General features: G+C 46.6%; 1 protein-coding gene across 1 annotated transcript in view; it reads left to right on the top strand.

The window, feature by feature from the left end:
* Positions 1-14,543, top strand: part of RFTN1 (raftlin, lipid raft linker 1) — a 189,454-nt gene that overhangs the window by 136,123 nt on the left and 38,788 nt on the right. Inside the window, exon 6 of the mRNA XM_034662021.1 lies at positions 3,973-4,176. Within this exon, the coding sequence (XP_034517912.1) occupies positions 3,973-4,176 (204 nt within the window). The remainder of the gene's footprint in view (positions 1-3,972; positions 4,177-14,543) is intronic.

Genomic DNA, 14,543 nt, shown 5'->3' with positions numbered 1-14,543 from the left:
GCTTTGCTACTTTCCAGCTTGTGATGTCTAAGGGATCCACTCAAGGTTTCTGGGCACAGAACCCATGCAGCCCCTCGTGTGGGCTGGGAGGGTCACATCAGATGGTGGAGGTGAAAGTGCCCGTGGCTATCACCGTCCTTGCCAGGGGATTCCCGTAGAGCACTGTGTATACAGTGGTTCCCCTAGTTTGTCCTCACAAATAGGCCACACCCAGGCCCAGACGTGCCCTGCTGGTCATACCCACGCCGGACAGAAGTCTGAAGCAGTTTCTCTCAGATTCAGGAATCTGGATGGGCTCCAGGCCCTTCTGCCTTCTTGTCCCACCACAGAGCCCACAGCCCTGCTTCCCAGCGCAAACCTTTCGTCTGAGCCCCCTTGCCTGTGACCTCAGCAGACCTTAGCCCCCACTCAGTCCAGCTACCGGTCAAGTCTGACTCCCACATGTTTCTGTCCACCCAGTCAACTCCCCAGCGTCCTCCTCCTCCCAACTAGCTCTTGGAGCCCCATGCTCTAGCCAGAAGCTGAACTCTCTTCCCTCCAGCCTGGAGGTCTCTGGAACACTGGGACCCAACCAGCTTGCCTGCTCCCTGCCAATCGCAGGCTCTCTGGGGCCTTAGTTGCAGACAGACTGCAGACTTCCGTCCCGTGCCTAAATCCCCACTGCCTGGCATGGGCCTCAGAACTGGGCATCTCCCTCTTTCCTTCCTGCTCCCGAGGAGCTTAGCAAGGCCTCAGCAGGCCTGGCTCTCAGGCTGGCAGCACCCAGGAGGCCCCAGACCCCCTCCTCTTTTCCTAGCTTGATGGACTCGTCTGGCTCAGGTCAATCCAGCAAACCTGTATGTATCCCCTATCACAGTACAGGGACTTTTCTGCACGAGGCAAGCTCCCCTGTGTCAGGGAGAAAGAGAAAGACAAGAAGACAAAAATACAAGTCAAGACAGTCTTGATGCTCCTTGGGTGCTCTCCCAGTCCAATTCTTCAGCTGTTCTGAGAACATTCTCAGAAACAATGCCTTCCCCCCTCCTTTGGGACTTTCTGTCCCATGTCTGGAAAAATCTTCCAGCTAGGGTCATGGCAGAGTCACAGAGCAGCTGAGAAAATTTAAACAAACTCGGGACTTCTTTTTGGAACCCTTGGTGCCTGCTCATGTGATGATGTGTGCTGGAGAATCAGAATATTAAAACATCAAAGGGCATCATTTGGGGACAGTTTCTCTTGGCCCGCTTCCATGTGAGTAGTGAGAGGATTGTGGCCAAGGATCCAGCAGGAGAGGGGAGTTAACTGAAGGGTTACGCATCTGAAATCAGGTTTCTCCCAATATTTCATCGCTACTAATGCTTTGGAGGCTCTTGAGTCCAGCAGCATTTCCTTCCCTTCCTGACAAATTTATTTCTGTCTCTGACTTCAGCCGTCTTCCCTGGGGACAATTCCGATGGGGAGCTGGGGCGCTGTCAGCACAGCGCTGTCTACCTTGTCTGGCAGTCTCTGCCTTCCCTTCACCCCACGCCCAGCAGCCCCCACTTCCCCTTTTGGCCTTCCCCTTTTTCTGTTTCATTACGCATTTGGGAAGGTTGTGTTTCTGTCTTGCCATGTGAGTGGGGAATCCTTCTGGGTGATGAAGTGTTGTCATGTGTTTTTGGACTTTGGCCACGGTCAAATTCTCCACTCACCTCTCCCATGTAGAAGCTGTGATTCCTTTTTCTTTTTAATCTATATGAGTTTGTGCTTGACTAGAGCAGACTGTGGTAACTGGTGCTCTGGCCCACCGTCCGGTCACCTGAGGACAGCTGTCTTAGCCTCTGCCTGCAGGCGTTCTCTGGAATGGGAACACACCCCACCCAGCAGGCCAGACACCCTCAGGGAATTCATACCTTAGGAGTGGCCCTCAGTTCCTGAGGATGAATGCCCAGGCTTCCTTGCCCCTTGGTAAGGCAATCTGAGGTGTGTTCTGTACAGTGTCTCAGGGGGCCCTGTTAACTGAGCCCCAATTGCTATATTGCAATAACCGGCTCATTAATGCACCCTTCACTGGCTTCCATCTCTTCCCTATTTCCTACCCCTATTCCCTTGCTCTATTTCCTGGGATCACTTCCCAAATAAACTACTGGCACTCAAAAACTTACAGGGTTTGCTTTGGAAGAAATCCAGACGAAGTCAGGGACTCACTAAAGCGTTGCTTATCCTCTTGTCTTTAGTAGCCGTGCCTTTTATTTGAACCCCTAGCACTGAAGGGCTGGAGAAGGCCTGATCATGTAGTTCACATCCTGTCCCCCTTAGCTCCAATCCATTGCTCGATTCCCCTCCATTACAAGCCTTTATTTGCATGACTGCATTCCTCAAGCGTGTATTTCAAAGTCATGAATGTAGTCCAGTGATTGCTACCTCCGTACACCAAGACCTAATTTCTTGTGTGAAAGCATTTACAGGCTAGAGGTGGCTTCCTGAGTCAGGCAAGTGGACTGAGAAAGGTAATCTGGAGTGGGGATCATAAATAGGCCAGATTCAGTTGTTTAAAAGCCAGGTGGCCACTTTTGAAGATGGGCACCTTTCTTTCCTAATTTGTTCTATCCAATGGATAACCTGAAATGCCCCCTCCACCCCGGTAGCTTAACTCTTGCTGATGCAAAGTGTCATGGCCTGGCATTGCTCCCCGGAGACCTCAGCTGATGTTTGCTCAGGTGGAGCTGTAAAAGACTTCCTTTGCCCAGAATACAATACCTATTGGGATAATTTTAGATGTTGTGTGGATGGACATATTTGGTGTTAATGTGCCTCATCATTCGCTTCTGTTTATAGCAAGTGGTAGTTGTTTCCCTGATGGTCATGAAGCAAAGTTTCCTTCTTAAATTCATTTATTTAAATAAAGGAAAGTGATTCTGCTTAAAAGAATAATTCAGCTAGTGTTTGGATCCTGCAAAATTGTGAGATACTGAGGTATGGGAGACGGCGTCCCAGTTTGTGGGTCGAGGCCAGGTCTCTCCTGCAGGGAGCATGAGTGTGCTTTGTCCTTTTTTGCTAATGTCAACCATCGTTTATGACCTTTAAAATATTTCTTTCAAAGAAGGGTGGGGATTTTCTTATTATTCCAATAGATATTTTTGGAAACCAAAGCATATTCCTGACTAGCCTGTGTGAGCAAAGGTTTTTAAGCTGGGTAGACTCTGATTGCTTGACTAAATGAGTAACACAAAAATAGACCTTCAAGACTTAGATTGAAATTCCAGGTATTTGTTCCTCGAGGCTGATGCTGCTCACTCGTGGCCGGCAGCACGTACGGCTGGTGCGGGTCAGCTGCCAGCTGGTGGTGAGTATTGATCTTTGAAGACCTGAGCAATAAATAAGGAAGGAAAAGCTCAGAGCCCCACTCCCGGTGTCATCTACCTACCACTCCAGGCCGGAACCCCATGTATGGGAACATATTTATTTTTACATATCAATGGTGTATTTTTGATGTACTTGATTAAGTATTATGGTTTTGGCCCCAGGAAACACCACTGTAGTTTATAAATAGTGAGTTCAGGGGTGTACAATGTTCCTGGAATTAAAGCAGTATTTTTATTTTTATGTGCCTCTGTTTAGTCACCTTTTTTTCAAAAGAGCAGCTCTTACCCAAATATGCCCACCTTTTTTCCCCCAAAACACCTTTGTATGAGTTTCTAGAAATGTCTACAATGTCTTCACAAACACCTTTTGTACAAACTGATCCCAGATAACAATTATTCATCATCATCATGCCAGACTCAAACACACGTCCCCCACTGGAAGCTAAAGCTTTGACGTTCACGTCACTTTCAAGGCTCCCTAACTTACAACCTGGAATCAGGTTTTATTAATTTGACAAAGGTGCAACCTAACAGTTTACCTTTGATAACGTTTCTCCAGGCTCCTAAGAGATTCCACTAGACCCAGTGAGGACAGGTTTTTATTACGGTTTGACGTCTTCTCTCCCACTTCCTTTACAAATCCCAACAGAAATGGAGATCCTCGCCCTTTTCAACAAACCGAAGAGCCATCAGAAGTGCCGGCAATACTATCCGGTCAGCATTCCTCTCCGGGTCTCCAAGAATGGCCAGACAGTGAGCAGTTTGGACGCCAACTGGTTGGAGCACATGAGTGACCACTTCCGGAAAGGAGGCATGCTGGTGAATGCAGTCTTCTACCTTGGCATGGTCAATGGTATGGAAGTTACAAACCTTGGGTAGCCCCCACCAACCCTGCTTTTCTTTTCATCTTAGCCCGTCTTCAGAGCCGGCCCCATTCAGAAAGCCCCGCAGCTGATAAACTCACTGCATTCGATTTCTAATTAACACATTTGGAGGAATTGGCCACAAAATCCACCACCAGTGCTCCTTGAACCTCTCTAGGAGTCAGCCAGGTATCTTCAAAAATGACAGAGAAAGGGAAGTGATTCTGTGTTTTTGATGGTGGTTTTTGATCCGTGTTGCTTTTAAAGGCTTTTAAAGAGATGATTCCCTGTTTGTTAATTACCCCCTGGGATCATGCCACTCCAAAAGTGCAAATTGTTTGTAGACACTATTACAGTTGGAAGTAGCGGTAGCAACACCTTGAAATTAACCCCAGAGAAGTGAATTGAACTGCCTCGTTTCTGTAAGCTCCGAGAGACACACACTGTTTCTGGGTCTCATGGCACCCAGTGCCACCTCCTCCGTAATGAGCTCTCTCTGGGGGTGGCTGCAGGAAGTAGCCCTATTGATGGCCGCTCTTCTAAGGCAGAGAGGGGGTGTGCCCACAGCAGGGAAGTGTGTCAGGCAAAGAAAGGATTTGGGGTTAACACAACAGCAAGTTGAGTCACTAGGGTGCATCAAAGCTGGGAGGCAGTTTGAGGAGTGGGGCCAACATGCCAGCATGTAAGGATCCTGAGGGCTGCCAGTCAGCGGGATGCCTAAGTGAGACGTAACACCAAATTTGTTGATCCCAGCAAAAGCTAGCAGGGGGCATTGACAGCACCGTGTCTTGGTTGTCGAGCAGTTTTCTCTCCAAGAATTAGCAGAGTCAGGAACAGAGTTTGGATTCTACATTATTTGGAATCCTTAAAATGCCAGCAAACATCTGTGGAAGAGACATCAGTCTTAATTCTGAGGGTACATGCTTTAAATCATCAGAAGCCTTGGAACATTGTACAGCACAGACAGGTCTTAATTGTGGATGTGAGTCCTTTGTTCCTACCTAAATATCAATATCTCATATTAACATATGAATACAATAGCAGCGGGCATTGTACAGTATAAGTGGCCAGAACCATTCTGGAATGGATGAATGACATAAGAAAGGTCCTGGCTGACTTGTTAAGAATGCCTGGCAAGCAGCACTGTCCAACAGAACTTTCTGTGATGATAGGAAAGTTCTGTATCTGTGCTTTCCGGTATGTTAGCCACCAGCCACACATGCTGTTGGCCACTTCAAAGCACATAAATATAATATAAATCACTGTATGTGTTTAGTGGCTAGTCATGTGTTAGGGCAGTTCTAGAGTATATATTTCGTTAATACAACTAATGAAGAGCCAAATTTAGTTCTCTGGTGGCAAGATTGGTAGCCTCCTTCTGTACAAGGAGGCCTTCCCTGGGTGCTTGAGAAGGTCCTGGAAGCCAGAGCACATCAGTCAGTTTTGAGATGCACCATAAAACACAGTGGCATCCTCTTGGGGCAGATGTTTACAGCCCTGACTCATTGGCCTTAAGGGAGACCAGGGAAGAGCCCCTTAGCCTCCTGCCTCCTGCAGGGACTCCCCATAACCCATCTAGGGCGGTGCCAACGACTCCTTTTATCTCCCCTTAGACCCGTAGAGGCTCTCTGCTGCTGTACGCCCTCTTAAATTTCTCCCTGGGAAGCTGATGGTTAGTTGTACTAACATCTTAAAGATGTTCAGTGACTCACTGAACATAGCAGCTACAAGGCAGCCCCGCTTTGGAGAATTCAGGTGTCAAAAGGGAAATTTTCTCTGGTCCTGCTGCCCAGCGTGTCTGGGGCAAGCTGAGGACACCTCAAAAGTTCACAATGCCATTTATCGTCTTTGGGGCCATTACGGCTTTGGCAATCAGGACAGCTCCCTACTCCTTCCTCCTTCCCCGTTCTCTGACCTTGAGTCCAAAAACACAGATCATTCATAGAGTTTTTTTCTTCAGATTTGACTTGAGTGTTTGAAATGCTGTTAGAGCCTCCCTTGGCTTTAGCTGCGTGAAATCCAGCCCTTCTTCTGGAAGACAGAACATGAAATTTCCCCTGGCAAGTGCAGCTGGAAGCCGAGCCCCAAGCCTGTGGTGTGTCTGCAGTTCCACCACAGCTGCCCAGCTCGGTCCCGGGGATGGCTGCAAAATTCTCAGAACAACATTTATTTAAACCCACTCAAAATTCAAATGCAATTTCACCCTGTGTACTTCTGATGGGAGGGGAATGTGACTTGAGAGTAATGCTCAGTGGGTTAGGGTGTTTCTGGTCTGGAAAAGCCCAAGGTTTCCGTTGGCCGGGGATGAAATATACATATGCTCTTTTCCCAGAATTTAAAAAAAAAAAAAGAAAAAAAAAGGCAAGCTGATCATAATTGTAAAAAGGAACCTATTCCTAATAAGATAATTAGTGTCCTTACAAGTAAACCTGGCAGAGCTGGAAGCACATCTTTAAGCGGTTTGCCATCTGGAAAAGCATCAGTACTCTGAAATATTTTCCACAGAGTCATAAAACTCATGAGAACTTTGTCCCATAAACAGGGTGATGTTTTAGCCTGAATTATTCAGTTAGGACTCCAGCTTCTGTTTTCAAGCCTTTACCCCCCAGGACATGGAAAGACTTGAGCGATCCTCAAGTTTGGGCCTTTGCTGAGTCGCTAGGGCTTCTCTCCTGGGGTCAGTTATGAAGCCTAGAAGGACCAGGTGTCTTGGGCTGTGTCCTTGGGCCTTGGCAAGTCAAAGCACAGATAAAAGTGAGGCATAATGGTGCTAATGGACACCTAGCGATTACTCTGTGCTGGTCCTGGTCTAAGAAGGTCAAACATAGGAATTCATTTAATTCCTGCAGCTTAGTGAAGCAGATATTGTTGTTATCCCTGTGACGTGGCTCTGGACGCTGAGGCACAGAGTGGTGAAGGCATTGCCAAGATTAGTAAGTGGCAAGAAAGTAGTAGGAGGAAGGAAGGGTCAGGGGAGGGAAAGGGAGATGAGGAGAAGGTAAAAGAGGTGACCATGTTGGCAAGAGGTTTCGGCTCCCAGGGAGGCCTTGGTAGCCCTTGGGAAGGGAGGGAAGCTCCAGAGTCACCTTGAGGGAAGTAGCAGGACCTGGGTTGCCAGCCCCTGGCGTGGAGGAGCCTGAGAGTGGGTCAGACAGCCGGGCGGACAGGCCCACAGAAACACCAGCCAGTGAGACAAAGGCCAGACAGAATCTCTGCTTCCACAGGGCGGGAGAGGCCGGAAGGGGAATCCTTCTGCTGTTGCTGAGGAGTTGGGTAGTTACCCCCAAGGCGAAGGGCAAGGTGGAGCTGGGGGCCTACCCAGGAGCCTGGTTTCTCACCGAGGGCCTCCAGGCCAACAGAATCCCTGCCTCCATCACTGGCCATTGATGTTACTGCTGGCACCGTCCACTCTCCTTGCCTGCTGGGTCCTCCCTTTGTCCCCTGGCTGGCCCTGTCCTTGCTCTGCATTCCTTATTCTACCCTCGCCCTATCCTTGTCCCCACCTCCCCCTGCCCTCACGCAGTGCTCCCTTGGCCCTGTCCCGACTCTCCTCCCCCTACTCCCCTGGCCGTCCTCTCACCCCCTCCTGCCCCACAGTCCTTATATCTCTGGCAGTATCACCCTTACCCAGCCCACATTCAGATGTTTTCTGTTGTTTCCAAAACGTCCTTTGCAGCAGGGGGTTCAAACCAGAGCCCAGTCCACCGACATATGCTGCATATGGTGACCATTACCTCACTTCTCTTTGACCTAAAAGAGTCATTTCTTTATGACCCTTGCTGCTTGAAATAAACCCAGCCTCTTACCCTGCAGAATGTTCTGCATTGTTTGTCCGGTCGGTGCCTCGTGATGTCATTTACCTAATTCTCTAGCCTCTGTGTGCAGCAAACTGGAATTTAGTTCTAAGGCCTTGATAAGTTAAGCAGATGATGTTGGGTTTTACATGCTGCATCTCATCAGGAGACACATTATTCCTAGATGTCTCTCTGCTGCTTTCCTTTTGAAAGATGGTCTTCCCTGAGACCGTCCCTGATGCCCCAGCCTCATCTAAATCCGAATGGTATTTGGTATTTGTATCATCTTTTCTGATGCCTTGTATAACCTACATTACTTTATATTTGCAAAATACACATGTAAAAAATGTACATATTTCAAATAAAATCCACATAGAGATACGTATTTTATACAGATGTACTTACAAGCCCTCGGGCGGGTTCTGCGTCCTACGCTTCTTAGCACCCAGTGTTTGTACACCACGCACTGTATACAGAAGGTGATCTTTAAAAGTTTCCGGATGATGTTCGGTAATGCTGGTGGAGGGGAGAAGCTGGTGTTAGGGTGCGTGTCCAGGAGCCGGGGAGTTGAAGAGCTAGGTGTAGGCAGAGTGGAAAGAAAGGGAGATGAGGCAGTTCCAGGTGCTTCCAGCAGCCACTCCCTTGGAACACTGCCATCTTCGGGAATGTTTGGCCTACGATTACAGGCAAGGCTCCTATTTCAGAGAAGCCACTTACTAATGTAGGGGTAGAGCTCCCTTATGCTGTAAACGCGTTTTCCCTCGTATCCATAGCACATCTTCAAATGAAATTTTTATTGCCGTATCACACACATACAGAAAACTACGCATGTTATAAAGATAAAGCCCAGTAGACTTTCACAATGTAACCAGCACCAGATCAAGAAATAGGATATATCAGCCCCTTAAATGCCCCCCTCATGTCCCTTATAGTCCCTATCCCGCGGGGGTGACTGTAGTCCCAACTTGAAACACCAGAGATGGGTTGTAAACTTTATATGAATGGAGTATATGAATGAACACCCTTCTTGCATTTGGCTTCTTACACTCACTGTATTTGTGAGATCCATCCACGTTTTCACATGTAATTGCAGATCAGTTTTTTCTCATTGCTGTACATGATCTTGTGTCGATATGTACAACTGATCCACATCCAAGTATGTGTTTATTTTTTGCCCCATAGAGAAAGGCATGACCCCAAACTGAAGGCCTAAGGCCAATCTCACTGTGACCCCACTAAGACGCCCCCTGAAACACCAGGCATGGCATATGGTATAGTGGTCAGGTGACTCCGAAAGGCTAGGACCGTGGACTGGGTGTCACCACCCCCAGCTGGAGCCCCAGCGCCCAGTACAGAGTGGTGGCTCAGTGAGTATCTGTTGGTGATTGAAAGAGCGTAGGCTTTAGAATCAAACAAACCACAGTTTAGATCTGGTTTGGCCCTTGCATTCCATTTGAACATGGACACATGATTTAACTTCTGCGGCCTCCATTCACTCACCCACTAAGAGGGAAGGAGTAGCCTTGCAGATTTGGGGGAAAGATTCAATGAGAAACTGTCAGCTGTGCCCGGTCTCATGCGTCACAACCAGCAAGCACTGGATCAGGGCGTTTCTTCCCTGTCCGGCTGGTTAAATGGCTCTGCACTTGCAGGCTCTCCTTGCTGTAACTGAAGAGGGGGAACACCTCCTCTAGATCTCTCGCCACCTCACAGTTAGGATGCAGACGCGAAGGCAGGCCAAGAGCAGCCATGAGGGCTCGAGAAGTAGCAGGCAGAGACCTGCTCACTCTTTTGATAATGTCAGTCACTTAGGCATGATATGGTTGGGGCACAGCATGGCACCATGACCTAGCGATGGATGACAGGGATTTACAGGTTGGTATGGCAGCATGCACAGGTATGGTGATGCCCTTGGCATGTGCCGTTCCTGGCACCAAGGTGGTCTGTGAGCAGCCTCTGATGGGAAATAGGGGCTCTCAGAGACCCAAGGAAATCTTTTGGGCTGGCTACCCCAGTGGGGACAATGTAGTCCAGTCTGGCTTGTTAAAAGGAGAATGGTGACTTTTTATTTCATCCCGCCAAACTAGACCACATACGTTGACCACTTGTCACCGTGTGCACATTTCCAGCTGGACTTTGGAGAATACCATGAGGGGAAGCCTGAAGCTTAGCTTGCTTGTCCCAGAGGTGGCAGGGGAAGAGCGGTTGCCCCCCAGAATTTACCTCTTGGAATAATAGAGCAAATCTCCTTTTTGCACATCCTTCTTGTAAATCATAAGCTTGGAATGTTAAAGTGGCCTTTTGCCAAAAGACCGGCATCAAATATTTATACAATACCAGGGCAAACAGCTCTCTGTGCACAGTAGGGAAGCATCTTTACTTTAGTAAAAAATGCAGTGATAATGGAGTGTTTTCCATAGATGTAGGGTGATTTAACCTTTACATTGGGAGCCTTCACTCTAAGCTAGACCTATTTATACCCAGCTCGGTGCACATTACAGCAAGGCTGAGCCAGGAAGGTAATGAGGAGATGCGGAGTGGACGAGGCCATCAAAACAAGGGCTCTTTAAAAGCCCAGCTGTCTGCTCTCTGTGGTTCATTGACTTTTTTGCTGTTACAGATGATCAAATTTTGACAGCCATTCTGAACTTGCTTCATAGTTAAGTAAGTGAATCAGCACTCTGGATTCAGAATAGCAGAGCGGAGGGCTGCGAGACTGGAGAGCAGACAGCGGATGAGACGGCTGGTAAATAGGGACCCGGTGTATTCCTATTTCACAGCCCAAGTCTGGCCATACCTCTCCCCACTGACCACACAGTCGTCCTTCCAGGCCTGTGACCTGGGAGAAAGGAGGGGAAGCCAGGCAGGGGCTGGGAAAGGAAGTCTGGCTGAGCATCTGTGACTCCTTCCCCCTTCTGAACCCCAGCTCTGCCGTACAGGGCTGTTGGTAGGCTAAACACACATCATCATAGTTCTGTCAGATCGGATTCTCTAGGACATCAAGCACATGGTAGGCACATTTTATGGGCTTGCACGTTTTTCATTGAGGAGATTTGTATGTAAAGACTTTGGAAATTGAAGAGAAGCATTGTGGGAATTTGTGCTGTGTTGGCCTAATCCTGAGGGAATCATTGAGTCTGTTCTAGTCTCGAGAATCCTCAGGTCAGAACTTGGGAAAGCTTTATTCTAAGTGGTCCTACAGGACATTCCTACTGTGGCAGGAGCTCCAGCTGGATCTTTGTTACCCAGAACTTTAAAAGTGAGCTTGACGATGGTCCCTCTTGTCCTGAAGCCCCAAATCCTTGTAATGTGGTTCAGGTGAAGAGCAACCCTGTTCTTCCCTGGTTATCTCTATAAAATGTCTCTCAGGAGTGCATTGAGCAAACACTTGGGGGAAAACTTTTTAGCAGAGAAGATGAGAGAGGCAAGCTTAGCACTTTTGCTAAAGCTCTTTGATAACAGTCTCTCAGTTTAGGAAACAAATAAACTGGAGCATGGTGTTGATTCATTACATTGATCTTACTTGAAATGGAGTATTATCTTGTCGGGTTGGAATGGTATCTGGATAAGGCTGCTGTGCTCCAGGAAGTACTCTCACAGCTGTGGTTTGCTGAGCTGGTCAGGCTTCTCGATCATTATGGAATAATCAAGAATACCCCCAAGCCAACCAGAAGTGCACCAGTCTCCCAGTTCTTAGGTTCAAGTTGGGCGTTGCATCAGTCAGCTATTGCCACAATAATGCTGTATAACAAACTACTCCAGAGTCGTTGGCTTAAAACAGTAATGATTTATTCTGTCATATTTGTGGGTTGGCCTGGGCAACTCCATGAGGCAGTTCTGGTGATCTCAGCTGGGCTCACTCTCAGGTCTGTGGATCAGCTGATCTAAGCTGAGCTCCACTGGGACAGCTCTGTTCATGTGTCTTTCAACTTTTTGGAACCAATGGGCGAGCAGGAGCATGTGCTCTCCAAGTGGTGGCAGTGGTAGAAGAGGTGAAGCTCAGCCACGCAAACACTTGCCACGCCCCTGTCGCATCATACCTGCTAATATCCCATCGGCCAGACAGGTCACATGGATAAGCCCCTTGTTGTCTGGTCCCCCCACCAGTCATCTTCGTCTTGACTTCCTTCTCTCATGGTTCCGTTGGTCTTGCGGTCCTTGGCTGCCCCTCATTCACTGTGCATTTCTACTCCAGCTCTGTCCTCTATCCAGAACTCTCAAACCCTGAAGATCCATAAAGCTTTCTTGCTTAATTAAGTTTATATCTCTACTCAAAATGGGGAGACCTGCCTTGGTCACCTCTTCCAAAAATAGCTAGCCACTACCTCCACCTTCGTTCCCTCCCCTTAGCCCACTTCATATTTTTACAGCATTTATCACCTGTGACGTTATGTTACTGTCTCCCCCCTCACTGCAGGGTAGGCTCCATGGGGCAGAGACTTCATATGTCTTGCTGCTTGCAAGATCACCAGTGACCACAGGAGTGTCTTGCCTGAAATTGATGCTAGGTAGACATTGGAATGAATGAATGAGTAGCTAGAAAGATTTTCAGTATAAGCTTGAGTGCTTCCAGTAACACAGTGCTCACTCTTCCAAGGTTTTATCCTTCATTTTTTAGGCTACTGTAAGGAAGATTCTATTTATATTGCCCAAAAATTTTCTCCCCATAGTTCTAAAACTTTTTGATTCTATTTCTGCCTTCAATAGCCATGTAGAGAGAAAAAGAAAAATTATTCTCCATATGTGTTATCTTTTAACTTGTATTATGCTTGTGTTAACTCTTGCATTAATCTTGTAGAAAAGGATAAAAAGAAATGCAAATTGTACTTAATCCCACCATTTATACCTGCTACTAGATTTTACATATTTCCTTAAAGTTTGTTTGTCTAACCCTTTTTAATGTAAAAATTCACATACAGCTCATACGTAGTCTTGTATCTTGGTTTTTTTTCCCTTTATAACATTGTCTCTAAGGAATTTTTCTGAATCGTTAAATTCCCATGATTTTTTTGTGACCACATAGTATTTAGTGTATGGAAGTCTCCTAACTTACTTTACATTTCTGTGGTTGAATATTTGGATTGTTGAGCATTTAGATTATTTTTTAAAATTTTTTAAAAACTTATTTATTTTAGAGACAGAACGTCAGCGGGAGGGTCAGAGGGAGAGGGAGAGAAAATCTCAAGCAGATTCCAGGCTGTGTCGAGCTTGTCTCGGGGCTCAGTCCCAGGACGCCAAGGTCATGACCTGAGCTAAAACCAAGAGTCAGACGCTTAACCAGCTGAGCCACTCAGTTGCCCTTAGATTCTGTTTTCAAGTAATTTTATAAATAATGCTTGTAGATAAATATTTGATGGCTTTAGTGACTATTACCTTAGAATACACCGAAAGAGGTAGGATTTTGGGTCAGAGGATAGGCTTCTTTTTTTCAGCCTCTTGAGACATTGTGAAATTGCCTTCCAGATCGTGCAGTTAAAATTCCCTTAAGCGCCATAAGCTTTTTATACACATATAAAAAATGTTAAGCTTAGCCATTTATTTATTTATCTTTGCTGTTGCAAATAATTTTCTCACTTAATGGCCTCTGGATTTTGTTTATGAGGTCTGTTGGAAGACAGAGGCTAAATATTTGTTAAGTATTTACATCTGCTGGTCTTGTTTTTTTGTGGCTTCTGGAAAATTCTGGCAGTTCCTGAACTCCAGTGTGATTCAAAGGACTTTCTGATTTGTCTCCCTTTCTGATTTAAAAAAAAAAAATCATATTATTATGTGAATTATCCTTTTAAAATAAAAATAGTGTTCATTGAACATATTTCTATGTGTATTGCCATAGCAAAATACCACAGACTGGATGGCTTAAATTATAGGCATTTATTTCCTCATAGTTCGGTAGTCTAGGCATCCATGGTTAAGGTGCTGGCAAATTCAGTTCCTGGTTGAGGCCTCCCTTCCTAATGTGTAGACAGCCACCCTTCTCTCTGGGTCCTCATGTGGCCTTCCCTCTGTGTGTGGGGGGGTGGGATGTGTGGACCCGACACTCTGATGTCTTCCCCTTCTGGTAAGTACATCAGTGTTAATCAGATTATGTCCACCCTTAATGACCTTATTTAACCTTAATTAACTCCCTAAAGCCCCTATCTCCAAATAAAGTCACTTTGGATGTTAGTGCTTCAAATATGAATTTGGGGTGGGGGTAGGACACAATTCAGTACATAGCAGTGTGACTGATTTGTAGCATAGAATCTAGGGTCCAAGAGTGATTCTGTATCCACAATCCCATTTCACAGATGAGAGACCAAGCCTCTGAAAGGGGTCACATCCCTTTTCATGATAGAGCATGGATCCAAACCGCCTGTTTCTCTGTCCAGTCGTCTTTCCTACAATCTCTTATCTAAATGAATTTAGGGCATTTAGGAGCCATTAAAAAAGGAGGGAAGGGCAGAAAGCCCCTTCCGTAATGATTTCTACTGTGGCGGGGATCCTGTTGTAATTTTGTTTATACTCTCCTTGCCTAAGACCAAGAATCCTTCTTGAATCCTGTTATATGTTTAATGTAAGTTTGT

The sequence above is a fragment of the Ailuropoda melanoleuca genome, chromosome 6 (genome assembly GCF_002007445.2).
Source record: "Ailuropoda melanoleuca isolate Jingjing chromosome 6, ASM200744v2, whole genome shotgun sequence".
Lineage (NCBI taxonomy): Eukaryota > Metazoa > Chordata > Mammalia > Carnivora > Ursidae > Ailuropoda > Ailuropoda melanoleuca.
Note: the sequence above shows the minus strand (reverse complement) of the source record. Positions and strands in the feature narration are given on the sequence as shown.